Raw genomic sequence first — 15679 nt, forward strand, 5'->3', positions numbered from 1 at the left:
CCTGCTACATAGGCATCTGCATCTGAATTATCATTCAGTGTCTCATTGAATCTATTCCTTCTATGGCTTCTTGTGGTCCTTATGTCAATTTAAAACAAAATGTTTGGATGTAAATATCATTAAAGCCTTTTTTACTTTAATGAAAGATCACATGCTCGACAGTAAATAAATAATATGCCAGCAGATTTTTAAAACTAATGTAACTGGAAAATTCTGCCAGGTTGCAACAGCACAGCTTCTTTTTTTTTGATCCTGGAAAAGTTGACATTTCAGAGAGAAGACTGTTCCTGGTCCTCGGAAGCAGGGAAGGAACTGGTGTTTTCTCACTCACGTGTTAGGCGGATGGTCCCAGTCACTGATGAACAATACTACTTTACTCTTTAAGAAAACCAGACTTTTTGGGTGTTTTGCAATGTTGTCGTATTGACCAATCAGGTTTTGCAGGCAGGGAAACCCCATTGGCTATTGTCTGATGACGATTTAGCTTTTTATTATCTTGAAACTAATATATGCATGCTGTGCGCACAGCAATTTCTTTAGAGGTCCCGGATATCCATTGTTAAAGATTGTTCAATCAGAAAGTGATTTTTCTCTGTAGTTTTTTTGCATTCAGTATGACAACACAAGAGACAGAATTTCAGGGTCACCTTGATATTTTATGATCATTTGGACAATATCACTGAGACGTAATTCAGTTAATTCTTTGAATTTAGCGAGTCAGCCTGTGACAAATGCTAACATGCAAAGTAGGCTACCGTGGAGGCTGAAGGAAATGTCTTCTATTATTAGATCATTTAAATACTTTGGTAACACTTCATACAAAGGTACTCGTTGCCTATTGCTTTTTGCTCATAATCATAAAGTGGACGTCGTCGCCGTGACGTCGTCCATTCGCTTGTGAACGGCCATTTTGAAGTCTGTGTTTTGTCCGTGGCCATCTTGGATTGTCGCCATCAGCCATGTTGTCTTTTTGCACCAACTGAACAGACGGTTTTACATTGTTTATGACATCAAGTGAGAAGTAGGGTCATTTTCTCATAGTCTTTTTCAGCGGAGTGAATGGAAGTGAGCACAGGTAGAAATATCTCCTTTGTTCCAAATGTATTCCAAGACTTTCTTCGTTTACCAATACTTCAAATCATGGGTTCCATTCCAAAATGACACCTGGATATAAAGCATTAACACCTCCTGTGAAGTGAGAAATCAAACCCCATTCAGGGGACATCATTTGATTGGTAGCAAATGCCTGCACGACTGGGATCGCAAAAATATGCTTTTATTTAAACTGTAGAGATGTTTTTAACGGGAGCAATGAGTGGCGCAGACTCACTCCAGTTTGTCATCTGATGTGTCGGTGAAGGCCTGTAAGTGGCGCGCTGATGGATGTGATGAGGATGCAATTAAGTCCTGAGCAAAATAAGAGGAGCCTCTTACCATGCTGAGCACCAACTGTGTGTGTGTGTGTGTTTGAGAGAGATACAGTACAGGTCTTCATCCAACTGTACTGCAAGTGTGTCTTTACCTTCGCATTGAAAATGCCGGAAGGTTATGTTTTGATCGCCGTGTATTTATTTATTTATTTATTTGTATGCGTGTTATTCGCAGAACTCAAAAAGTATTGAACCGAATCGCATGAAATTTGGTGGGATGATTGTTTATTATCCGGGGACCAGTTGATTAGATTTTGGGATCGATCGGGTCAAAGGTCAAAGGTCATGAACAGGTCAAAATCTTTCGCAGAACTCAAAAAGTATTGAACCGAATCGCATGAAATTTGGTGGGATGATTGTTTATTATCCGGGGACCAGTTGATTAGATTTTGGGATCGATCGGGTCAAAGGTCAAAGGTCATGAACAGGTCAAAATCTTTCGCAGAACTGAAAAAGTATTGAACCGAATCGCATGAAATTTGGTGGGATGATTGTTTATTATCCGGGACCAATTGACTAGATTTTGGGATCGATCGGGTCAAAGGTCAAGGTCAAAGGTCATGAACAGGTCAAAATGTTCTTGAATCGCATGAAATTTGGTGGGATGATTGGTTATTATCCGGGGACCATTTGATTAGATTTTGGGATCAATCGGGTCAAAGGTCAAGGTCATGGAAAGGTCAAACTCTTTTTTTACCATAGCACGATACATTTTTGTCCAATTGGCATGCAACTAATGCCAAAATGTTCATAATTCAATGCCCAATCTTGTGATATGCGAAGGAATGCGCTCTACCGAGTGCCCATTCTAGTTTGTATGTGTTTTTACACGCTGCCATTCATCTGACACACACACACACGTACACACACACAAATATGTACAGGTCTTTTTTCCTGACGGTGTGTTTTCTTCTTCCGGCAGATGAAAGAGAAGTCGTGCAGAAGAAGACTTTCACAAAATGGGTAAACTCTCAGTTGTCTAAGGTAAGACGGCTTCCGCCTTGCTTTCCATTGTCCACTCCATCCCCACGTCTTCTATTTCCTGTCTGCCAGAGTCTCCAACTAGATAACTTCCTGTCGTCCCTTTGACATTGTATAGTCTTGAATATTATCAACAAATAGAATGACACAATTTGTTAATTAATTTCAGAAGCAGCTCAGCTGTGTGTCACTTTGTTCTCGTCATGAATCGGAAATACAAACTATTCAACTAAGTCATTCATTAAAATACATCTTGACAGTGTAAAAGGGCTCAAAACATTGCCGAGCACAATTATGTCTCGTAAGTTGTTTAAAATTCTTTCACAGATTTTGTGCTGAAGATAATTTAGATTTACATTTAATACATTTTTGGGGATAACTATGGGCGCTTGTAGAAACCCTTGCTTTCAATTACAGTTCTGTGAACGAAAATTAGAATTGTCAAAATGGAAACTCTAACTGTTAGGAAAAAATGAGATGATCTCTTGTAGACTGTTAATAAACCTCATGCTTTATTATATATTAGTTTGAGCATGTGCAGCACAGTTGGGGCAGATTTTACGGATTGGGTTGTGACACATGCTGTTTTTTCTCTGTCGGTAAACGATAAATAAACGTAAAAAGTATTTTATTCTCGCCAGATTTTCTTTGAAAAGGTTATGTTGACGCTTTTGTTTAGTTGCTTGTCATGTTTTTACAATCTCGAATGGGCGTCAACAGATTTTCGTTGTTCAACCCCGTGTTATGGAACAACAATAAATCATCCTTAGATATCGGATAGGTGCATATGTACTCGCTGATACCCAATCCAGCATTTTTTAGCTGTTTGAGACATTTCCGAGACAGGTGTGAGTTCCTCTGTCTGTCTGAACACTCCCCGTTCCTCCTCTTTGTTTTTTTTTAAAGAAGAAAACAAACAGGAGGAAAATATATATTTTTTATTTACTTCCGGCAGTGTCTTCCACCTGCTTTCATCTGGGGCTGTTTTTTGTGTTTCTTTCTCTGAGTCATGGACAATTTCAGAGGCATTTCCTTTAACGACTGTGATTCACACACTCACACAACACACATTCACACACACACACACACACACACACACACACACACACACACACACAGGCTATTCCCACCACATCCATTCTCTCTGGAGAATGTGTTTGGTGAGAGTGTTGCACATTTTTCAGGTTTCCCTTTTTCTTGTGATTGTACAACATGCTTTATTTGGGATTGTGAACAGAACATTGTTGTCTCTTTTCTTCTATGTTGCTTTATTGTTGTCTGGGGCCCTTATTGACCCCCCCCACCACACACACATACACACTCGTTTTGCATTTCATTCTAATTACATTTTGGTGTTTATTGGCACTGTGTGGGTACTTTGTGCCTGCCAACTTTAATTCCCTTTTTTCCCCAAGTTGATAAAAGGGGGCGAGGGGGTGTGCCGTTGGCATGGCGATGAAGACTTGGGCGAGTGTGTGCATTCAGTACGATTGGGTCCTCGTTTGTGCGAGTGAAGCTATTGGAACACAGTCTGATCCGAGCCGGTTAATTAAAGCCAGGAGAGGGACCGACGGGGTGCCGGAGTCTTCTATATTTCCTCTTTTCTCTCAACTATGCTCCTCTTTTCCTCTAATCTCCTCCTTGCCTTTCCTTTCTTCCTCTCCCACCTTTCCTTTCTTTCTTCCAATTTTATTCCCTTGCCTTCTGCTTTGGGTTCTTCGCCTTCATTCCCTCTACGCCGCTCTCCTCCTGGCGGCGACCTGCGGTGAAGCCGATGCGGAAGCGTCTTAAAACGTGCCTTCTCTCGACTGACCAGCAGGGGACACCTTGTCTGTTTGCAAAAAGAACTCTGATTGTATAGAAGTCTATAGAAAATGACTCTACTTCTCTCAGTAGACATTGTAAACACGTGTTCATGGTCTCAATCTCCAGCGTCAATTGTTGGTCTTCATTTAGTCACTGATGGACCATTGAAAGTCAAATAGATCATGAAGCAGGGTATATGTTTGAGGGCGGACTTACTGCGATGGACATATCTTTGCTCTATGTCACTTCTCCATATTTCAAATATGGTCACTTCTGTTCATTGGTCGCAGAAATAACAACAGGGCGACAGCCGTAAAGGCGAATGCAAAACCACTGGACTTTATAACGGCAGTCCATAAAATCAATGGGTGACGTCACGATGACGACGTCCACTTCTTGGATACAGTCTGTGCACTTCTCCTAACCCGCCCCTCTCCTTTTCATCCTTTCTTCCCCTTTCCAGTCTCCCCTTCCTCTTTCCTGTCCTTTCCTCATTTCCTCTTTTCCTTTCATTTCTTCTCTTTTCCCTCTCACCTTAAATAAAAGAAAGAGGGAGGCAGTCCATTTGGAGGTGGGAGGCAAGGAGACAGATTGAAAGAGGGGAATAGATAGGCAGGAGAGAGAGTAGAGAGAGAGTTATCCTCTCATCCATCCAAACCCAGTGGAGCATAATGAGTACCCTATCCTAGATAGATGACACTTACACACACACACACACACACACACACATACAGAGGCCTCAGTGGAGAAAGATGTAGCGAGACAGCAGATGGGAGAGAAATTTATATGATTATAAGAGGAGAGAAATTGAGAGGTGAGAGGAAAGGAGACAACGGATGTAAGGAGCAGTGTGGACAAGCAATGGAACATGATTGAGAGGGAAACCAAAGTTCAGACAGGGACAGGAGGGGGAGGGGGGGTAGAGTAAGTTATAGCAGGAGGAGCAAGGTATGGTTAACGGCCGGCGTGAGAAATGTCTGGCAGTGAAGCAGCATCCCGTCTGATCTGAGTGTGATTTGCTACACAGGAAACCATTAAAAGAGGCGCTTCAGGAATACGAGAATCTGTCATCAGGGCAAGACACTGAGCTTTTCCTTTTCTTGTTTACCAACCACAGCTGGTACTCGGTTCAGCTTCAGTTAAGAACAACACATTTTAACTCCCAACTTTCTATATACATATAAAGACACTCGGACAGCGGCTCTCAGCTTCAAACTATGATGCTCAAATTTCCCCTCCAGCATCAATGTTGGACTGTTTGTCAAATAAAACAAAAATGAATTACTTTCTAATATATTATTTTTTTAAATACTTCTGTACAGGATTATAATTTGTTCAAATGTATCTAACTGTTTCTAGAGTATTAATAGTAATGTTACCGTGAAGTCACAATATAAACTCAATAATATATCAAACCAAATCGATGTCAATTAAATTCAAATTAAATAGCATTCCTGCGTGAAGTGTATAGAGATTGAAGAGCAAAGACATCAGTTAGTATCAGTGTCATCCCGTCCCTGCCGATGTGTGCAGATTGAAATATGACTTTTCTATACATTAACATCCTGTTCATGATGAACAGCTGTATTACTTAAACATTGGCTTTTTAGTTTCAAAGTTGTTATTGCATTTACAGTAACAAGTATAGTTGGAATGTTGGAGCTCATCTGTACTCTGATTTTGGATAATTTAGGGCTTGTGCTGTAAAATGAATCAACCTCAAATATCCAGTAATGGGGGGGAAAGGGTGAAAGAGATGGCAGCGCAGCATTTATCCAGTGCCTGGCGGTAATGTCACACCCTGGATGTCACTGCGAACTCAGGCCCTACAAAACTGCAGAATAGCTCGGATAAGAGAGGGAACAGGAGAGGACGATTAAGCTGAGGAACAAAAAAGAAAAGGTGGGATGAGATGAAAGTATTCTTGTTTTTTGAATCCCTATATGTCTCGTTATGCTGACGATACAAGCTTCAATGTGTCCAATACCTTCACTCATAATAACACAGTCCTCGCGTTGTCGGAGCAACAGCTTTGTGGCTGTCACAGTTAGGTTTCTTCGCCAAGCACCAACAGATGAGCATACAGGAAGGATATTTGGTCATATCTTTTATTAAGACTGCAGACTGTGCCTCTGCTCTCCACTCCCCCACTCCTCAGTTCGCACTGATCCTTTATGGAGACACACACACACACACACACAGAGAAAGATTAGCCCCGGCTAATAGAAAGCAAGAAGACTTCACACAGATTCTAAATATCTTTACAGAATCCTTCTGCACCAAAGCATCACAGAGATATGAGCCAAAGAACACAGCCACATTAATCGCTTCATAGCTTTACAGCCAGCAAATGGAACTTACTTTTGTTGTTTAGAAGAAGAAAAAACGATTTGCGTCTATGGATTCAACCTGATATATGTTCCATGTATGTGTATGTCCCTTTAAAAACAAGGTGGACCTTTGGAGAATACGTCAAAGTCAGCTGTCAGGAAGTTCAATTTCAGCTAATCGGATTTCACATTTCAAAGATGGCGGTGCTGATTAACAATCATGCACCAGCTGAGGCCAATTGGACCTGGTCCCAACACCGTTCCCTGAACCACACTCCGCTCCACCCACTCTGCAGCCGAGCCGAAACACAACCCGCTGCCACAGTCGGTATTTTTGGCCCGTCACACAGTTAGTGACATGCCTTCACCGCTCTAGTTTTGTTTCACATCATCCATGTTACATTTTGGCATAATAGGAAGTGAAAATAGAACCACTGCAGAGTTAAGTGTCAACTTATAGGCTTAACTTTCATTTAGTTCACAGTAAAGGTCAATCAGACAAGAGCACATTAATAGTAAATTCAACAGAGACCATCTTGCAGCCGCAACACCACCAGGGGCATAGAGTGTGTGTGCCAGTTGGACAAACCTTTTCTAAAACTCAACCTTCATTTTGATCTCAACTCCACACCTGAAAGGTTTCGTGACTGCTATGGTGGTCAGCCAATCTGTCCACAGAAACAAAGATTCAATCAAAACAATGGTAAAAAGATTTGAGCATGATGAAACAGCATTATTACATCTGAGGTAGCATTTTACAAGTAAGTACCACTCTCATGTCTGTACGTTCAATATCAAGCTAGGGCCAAGTTCAACCCAAAAAGTACAAACATAGACTGGTTCTGTCCAAAGATCCAACTACCAGCACGTCTAAATGTGCTTGGATAAAGTTGTTGAATCTTTACAATAAAAGAAGTACAACCGCGACTTATTGTACATGAAACATTTCATGAACGAGGAAAGAGCCGGACATCCTTTTCAGTCTGTGAGTCTCTCTCTTTTCTGCTGGACTCTGACCGCACATCATTTCTTCTGGAATCTTTGACCCAGTCTGAATCCAGCTGTGAAAATGAGGAGCTGTCACATAGTTACAACAGCTGAGTGATCAGAACTAATCTACAGCTTGGAGAATAAGACTGAATGGGCTGATTGTTCCGTCTACTATAGAGCTTCACAAGCAATGTGCGGTGGGTAGAGTTAAATGTCCTTGGATGAGGAGAATAGGGTTTCTGATTGTCAGCAGAACCTATTCAAAGTAGTTTCCACTGGCTCAATTAGGATTATAGATATGAATGGTGATGACTTACAAAAGTTACACACAAAGCCTCTCGAGATCATTGTGTTTCATGAAAGTCCCTCCGGGCACAGGAAGTGACGAGGTCTGTGCGAGGGATGCTATGATGCTCTGGAACTGTGGCAGGACAAATTAGACGACGGGATAGGACGCCACAGTCTTGGTAATTTATGGAAAATACTGACAAAGATGTTGCAATCAATGGGTCGAGAGAAGTAACAACAGGAGCTTGCAAGGAGCCTTTGGATGCGCAGGCAAAACGTTACGAATGTAATGGTATTGAACACTGGCATCTAGTCATGGTGGAACTTTATGAAGTGCAACTCCTCTTTGTTAAAGTTATATTTGTAACTCAATTCATTTTGCCATTTTCAGTTGCAGAGAATAACAGATGCTTTTCAGTTGGAACAACTTTTGTGGTGCGTAGGGAAAGTGTCATTATTATTATAATTATAATGAAAATAAAGTCCAAAATGCTTCCTCAGTCCCCAGCAGGAGGATTGCAACACTGATGATGATGATGATATGTGTATAGATTGTAAAGCCCTTTGAGGCAAATTTGTAATTTGTGATATTGGGCTATAAAATAAACTGAATTGAATTGAATGATGATGAACAGAATTGTTTGCATATGTCAAAGGGGAAGTTGTTCTTTTAAAAGACATTGAGGCTTCATTTTCCATCACTACAATATTAGTTAATTAGAAAATTAGTTTAAAAAATGTATTAATATTTAGTCGCAAGACAGGTGGCGGAGTATGAATAGGGACAATGACAGTGATCGTGTCCAGTGTGAAACCAAAAGTTAACCGGTTGACACACACACACACGTGCTCACATACCAGCACACGCGTACACACACACACACACACACACACAGTTTTTCCAGGGATGATGCAACGGAGGGCTTCATTACCATCAAGGGAAAGTAGAGTGCAACATAGGAGTGAGGCACCAGGGTGAACTTAAAGTAAACTATACTAACATTATAGCTTTTATCTGACCAGTGTTCACTGTCTTGTTGTTGGAGCCTCATGGGAAAGGAATACATCATCATCTGCCTTTATGAGCTCTGTCACACACACACACACACGCACGCACGCACACACACACACACACACAGTGTTTCTTGATCCAGCTCATAGAAGACAAATGATGATACACACATCAGTCAGAACAGTATATATTTTTTTCTCACTCAGGGTAACTTCAGCGTTAAGTAAATGCATAGTTTTGGTCAAGTTGTTCTGTTGGACCGTTTACCTGTGCCAAGGAATGCTGTAATCCACGTGTCCACAGTTGATCATTTGCTCTGGTGATCCATGTCAACAACTTAGCACACACTCTGTTGAGTGATACACGCTGCTAGGACTTACTCAAAACTTTAAATCTAAATGCTAATTTAAGTTGTACTGCATGAAAGTATTGGGTTTTTAGTTAACGGACCAGTTGGTAGCATTCAGGGGGATCTATTGCCAGAAATGGAACATAGTGAGTGTATTTTCTTTAGTGTATATACCTGAAGAATCGTTGTGTTTGTGTTACCTTGGCATGACATATTCATATCTACTAGAGAGCTGTCCCTCTTCAAGGAACCAGAATCAAAGTCAGAGAATCATTACCTAAAAGGGTTCACAAGTTAAACACGGGTTCATCTTTTTAGATATTTATTTTAAACTCCATATGTCAAAAATAAATGTACAGGCCTCCTGTCGTTTACCCATGATGGCCTAACTGTTTCCTGTGAGCAATCAGTGACATCAACCTCCAACGCGGTTGTCACTGATGATGTTTCATGTTTAATGAGGAGACCAAAATACTTGTGGGAATTTCTGTGTGGAAAATGTTTCAAACACTTTGTTTGACTGGGTTTCATAAAGGATTATGCAGATTATTTAGTAAGAATATAACTGAAATGGGTCACGTTAAACCTGCCATACAGAATGTTGGCCAGTATTTCCTGTAAGGGAAATTATATAACAGAGATTGTTACTGTGTAACTTTTAGGAAACACTTTTAATTGCATTAGTTTGATAATATGAATAACAGTATATAACTTTCTTTGCTATTTCTGAGGTAATTTGTATTGCATTGCATTTTATGGCCGCTGGGAACATTTAGTTTGTTAGCTAGACACTAACATGCCAAATTAGTGGAAGCCTTGACACCCGAAGTCTGTTATTCATGTCCAGTCTACTCCATAAATTAGTTCTGATCGCTATCACTGCAGAAAACCTGCTTCACAAAGACAGGATGTTGGAAATGGAGACAGGGTTTCAGTGCTTTTTTGGCAATCTCAGGATATTCTTCCTGGATTTTAATCCAGAACATCAGCAGAGTTGAAGTCTGAAACCTTCTTTTAAGGCCACCGCCAGTTACACATTTTTGGTAGCTTCTAGGTTTAATTTTTGGTGTAACGTATTACATGACCTATTGACATGTTTCAAGGGGCTCAGAAACAAACCGGATATATATATATATATACATTCGACCTTGTGCGATCTCTGAAGTTTAGTCCAAATCAAGTCGAGTCAAGACAGGTGCAAGAAGAATTTCAATTTACTCCTAATCTCAATAATTTGTCCTGATTACTTCCATTAGTACAGCCTTTACACTTTCAAAACACGTTGACTTGGCTTCATTCTGTGGCATTATGGTAATTTGTCCAACAACCTGGACACGACATTCACCTGCGTCCTCGTAGAGGAAACACTGTTCAACCATACATATTACATTACACACTTCTAATTATCTGCTTATAGTTGACACCAAACCGTTTTTGCAGTGGTGGGGAATATATATATTTCCACATTGTCATGGAACAGCTTCTAAACTCTATCCATTTATTTTAGCCGATGCCTGTAGATTTGAGTGTAATGTTGGGACGATATTTAAATTTATTTTGTTTTTGAATTAGTAATTTGGCTTTTTCCGTCCAGTGAATGAATAATTGTTTCCTGCTTTCTGCATTGCGAGTTATTAAGTTTAGTAGCCGGAGGATATTGTCACCGTAGTATCTTCCATTAATGAATCCAGTTAGAACTAGATTCATGATATTGATACTGGTTTTAATCAATCGTCAATACTATTTATAGCTTTTCTAGGGTTATTTTACAAAGCCATCAGAGCCTCGAACTTTGTACTTTTTTATGAAATGATCTCCTCTATCTCCGATTCCATAATAGGTTCTTCAAATTATTTTGTCAATGAATCTGATGTCAGTTAATTTGTTGTCTTTAAAGTAGTGTATTCATTCTTCATCCCCCTAACAAGTACCTGCATTATGATAAAAAGCACTTCCACCAATGATTCAACAATTTCATTTGGCATTTTAGTGGAAGCAAGTGGACTCACAGTCGTTTTTAGCTCATTGTTTAAATATGCCAGCTTGCTGTGTTCCAATAGAGTCAGAAATCAAGCTATTTTGTTGAAATAATAGATTGCCACAGGTGTCTGTTTGCGTTGCTGTTCTAAAAGGAGTAACTTTAGTTTGGTTTGAACAAAAGAAAAAGATGTCTCATTGTTTAGAAGAGAGATGTTCCGTCTCCCAGGACATCGAGCAGAGGAGCGTGACCTGAAAGTGCAATTGGAAGTATTTTCATCTCACTACTACACTGAGACAAAATAGAATTTAATTCCCAGAGGCGACCTAGTTCTCCTAATCTGGAATGCGGCCAGGCCTCGGGTTGGCTGTTGTGTCAATTAGCTTGTAACAACTTAATTAAATGTTATATTGTAGTGAATGTGAGGTCATAATTCACCCTTGTTCCTGGTGTAGTTCTATTCAATGCAACTTCCACAATATATGAATTGAATTAAAAGAAGACCTGGGGCCTTAATATGTGGGATAAAACTGTGCAGTGTTTATGCGTAAATCCTCCATGTGATGCTAACAGTCCGTTAGCTCTTCAGTCACGCAGCTGATGTCCGCCTGTCATGAACAAAAAATGGTGTTGACTCAGAGCTGCCATTTATCTGAAAGATGTTCCCATTAAATGGGTCACATTTACTGTTATCTCAGTGAATATTTGGGCCCAAATATGTGGACTACAATTTAGCAGTGTTTATAACTTTGTAAATCCTCCATGTGATGCTAACAGTCCATTATCTCTTCAGTCACACAGCTGATGGTCGCCTGTCACGGGAAAAAAATAGCAGTGACCATTTTATCTGCCACGGGAAGATGTTCCCATTAAATGTGTCAGGTTGACTGTTATCTCAGTGGAATCCAAGCACTTCCAGAATAAAGATGAGTAGTCAGTGGACTGGAGGAAAGTGATCGAATTGAAAGCCTCTCTCTGTTTCCCAGTTACCAAAATACAAGGTTGTCTTCCATTAACTGGCCTTTTGACGAGGTTGTGCAGGTTACGCCTCATCTTTTGTGTCATCTCTCCTCTTCTTGATTTGTGAGTTAAGTCACAGGATGACCTGTTTGAAAAATTCAATTACTGAACCTAAGATCCTAAAACCCTCCCATCTGCTGATTTGTTTTCTGAGCTTAATGGTGTTTTTTCTCTTTTTACTGGTTTGGAGAACAGAACAGAACAGAAAACTGTTCACAGAGTTTTCCCTCTCACAAGTGTTCTCATTTAGTTTCTCATTTATTTATTGATAATGACAAGAGAATGCACTCTGAATATATCTGTATTACATTTTTGCACCAATGTATTATTTTCCATTAATTTTTTAACAATTTGCTACAGACATCACACCACTTCTTCTCCGAGTCTTAACTCAAATTAAAAAAACACACACATAATGCACACAGTGATCTGATACAATCAAAAGAACCCCTTCTACAGTGGTGGCTGGATAGCCAATGGATATTTATCCATAAATCTTTTCAGAAATGAGTGGAAAAATAGGCCTTATTATCATTTTTTTGTTTTCCCCAGAGGAGTTCTGCAGTGCAGAATAAAGCAAAGAAGAGGTGTGATGTCTGTAGCAAATTGTCAAAGATGTTATTTTCACCTCGTTATTAGATATTGAAGAATAGCACCATTTGTGACCTGCCTGGAGATGGAAACCAACCAGCTCTCATAAAAAGAGCATTAAACGTATGGCCCAGAGAAATTTCAGATTTTTGTTCATAGCTTTTTTTCACTGAAAGAAAATATCCAAATGAATTCTTTATTTGTACCTTTTCCTGGTATGTGCGCAAATTCCAGTTTTTAAAGAGAAATCTGACAATATAGCGATTTGCATTATAATGCGTATTACAAACGCAAGTTACGTATGTAACTATGGTTCTATGAATCCTGGATGACCGCCAGAGGCGGTGCTTAGCACTGGATATCTTCCGTCTTGCGCATAGCAGGTCGAGTATTAATAACGACAAAGTCACCCGTGACCTCGGATGACCCGCCCACCGGGTATAAGTTCCGGTGTCATCCCGAGATCAGTTCTACGGAATCTTCTCGCGAACTCACGAGATTCTGAGTGACTAAGAACTCTGGCGGTCATCCAGGATTCATAGAACCATAGTTACATACGTAACTTGCGTTCTATTTCATCCTTCCTGACCGCCAGAGGCGGTGCTTAGCACTGGATGACTTATATCAACAGAGTCACGAGGAATCCCAAGGAAACTACCTCATATGACTCAAGCAGAGGATTTGGACGGAGAACCACCTGCAATGCATGGAGGGTGTTCACGTTCACTCTGTAGTCTCTGGTGAATGTGCGCAACGATGCCCCTGAGGCTGTTGCATACATATGCACCTATATTCCCTACGGGCATACCTCTTTGGGTCACCCGTGATGTGGGAACGCCGTTGGTAGAACACCCTGCTCTGGATGGCAGAGCACGGACGTTCACCACCTATGCACAGGCAATGGCCTCCACTATCTAGTGGAACAGGCACTGTTCTGCAGTGGCATAGCCCTTCTTAGATCCACCCTAACTGACTAGTTATGGTGGTCAAGCTGTGCAGGCTGGACAGGCTGGTTGAGACCCGAGCGTGCCAGCACCTTTAGGGGAAGCCACTGCTTTAGGCCGCAGTGTGACACCCGAGCCATCTGAGTTCCCCTCAGACAAGGCTCATTGACCGACAGGGCGTGTAGCTTGCCTACTTGCTCTGCCGCAGTTATGGCAAGGATGAAAGGTCTTTGCCGACAGCAACCACAGCTCTGCCTCTGCCAAGGGTTCAAGGAGGCGAGCACAGGGTGTCCAGTACCCCGGGCAAGTCCCCTGGAGGAGCCCTCGGGGGGGGGGGGGGGGCTCAGGGGATAGTCACTGAGGCCCTCCTTATGAAGAGGGACACCAGCTTGTGGCTGTTCCGCATCATTGTCGGCTTTAGCATGCTGCCCTGAAATGGCAGCTATGTAGGCCCTCAGGACGAGGCACCGTACTGGGTCCCTCCGTCCGCTGGTCGGGAAGCGGCTTCGGTCTGCACATGTCTTGTAGGCGGATAGCACTCTGGCGTTTAGAATAGTCCTTTGGACTGATCCTGTTCAGCTGCTTCTGCTCTCCTGCGGCCAAGCCCTTTGTTGGGCACGGCCGGGATCGGGATGGCAGGTCCCAGCATCTAGCTGTGCTAGGGTCCCGCATGTCAGCGAGGCACCGTGGCGTCTCACAGCGAAGTCTGTGCAGCCAGGGGAACCAAGTCCTGGCTGGACGCAAGGGGGCCACCAGCAAAATTCGGTGGCCCTGTTGAAGACCCCGAGTAGTTGGCAAGATCAGCGGAAATGTGGGGAACGCCCTGGTTCCGTTCTCCTGGTCGATACCCCGCCCGACAATTGGTCAGGTGAAGGGTTACCGGAGTAAGAAAAATCAGAAGGGCACGGGAGCTCCGTAGCAGCTCTGCAGCCCTAGAGGCCCCTGGAGGTTCAAGCCAACACGTGGTTGAGGCGATGTCTCGCCCAACAAGTACATATTCCCTCCCAAGTATGGCAGGAACTGTTTGAGCACTGGGTGCATGGCCTGTGGCTCCAGACCCAAGTGTCGCGAATAGACTGTCCTCTGGAAGTCCTGTACCGCCAGACTGCGCCCCACTGAGAGGCGGAGTCTGCTGTGGCGACCTTCCGTGGGGCGGACCCTTCCTGGGGATACCCTCTGACGGGTATGCTCTCACCCTCACGGGATAGAGCTGAGGCACCACTGTGCCCCCATCTTGTGCCTGTGGCCCCTGGCGAAGGCTGTTAGGCCCTCCATGCGAAGGGCGCCGCGACAGCAGCCCAAGCATTTGCCCGACAGGCAAGGAAAAAAGGGATAAAAGACCACTGCCTGCCCCCTCAGAGAGTACCTACCTGCTTGAGTGACGGGCAGGCCCACTTAGTGGCTGCATCTAGAGCTATACCAATGAAGGTTATGCTCCGAGAATGGCTCAGAAAACTCTTTATGTTCACGAAGGCCCAACCGGGCAGCGTGAGAAAGAGTGTAAGACAGCTGATGCAGCTGTCAATTTACCCTCAGAGAGGGGAAGGCTGCAGAGGATGCTGTCCACCTGTCTGAGTGACGGCCAGGCCCGCTTAGTGGCTGCATCTAGAGCTACACCAATAAAGGTTATGCTCTGAGAATGGCTCAGACAGTTTGTTCACGAAGGCCCAACCGGGCGGCGTGAGAGAGTGCAAGTAATGCACTGTGTGGCCCTAAATGGGTATGGCGCACATATCAGCCAGATCGTCCAGGATGGCAGTTTCCTCACGCCCTGGTGATTGCAGGGTGGCAGTAACGCCTTTTGTAGAAACTCCTGGGGAAGTCCACATGGAAGAAGCCTGGGAATAACGGCTTTGGAAAGCATAACAGAGCAACCGTCTGAAGCATTCTAGGAACCTGACAAAAGGCCTCCCTTAAGTCGACAGACATGAGCCGATCTCCTCTGGAGACCACACGAAGG

General features: G+C 42.6%; 1 protein-coding gene across 1 annotated transcript in view; it reads left to right on the forward strand.

Annotated features, from left to right (window-relative positions):
- LOC130204709 (dystrophin-like) overlaps nt 1-15679 on the forward strand; it is a 320570-nt gene that overhangs the window by 97192 nt on the left and 207699 nt on the right. The window contains 1 exon segment of the mRNA XM_056431663.1: nt 2353-2414. Within this exon segment, the coding sequence (XP_056287638.1) occupies nt 2353-2414 (62 nt within the window).

The sequence above is a fragment of the Pseudoliparis swirei genome, chromosome 14 (genome assembly GCF_029220125.1).
Source record: "Pseudoliparis swirei isolate HS2019 ecotype Mariana Trench chromosome 14, NWPU_hadal_v1, whole genome shotgun sequence".
Classification (NCBI taxonomy): domain Eukaryota; kingdom Metazoa; phylum Chordata; class Actinopteri; order Perciformes; family Liparidae; genus Pseudoliparis; species Pseudoliparis swirei.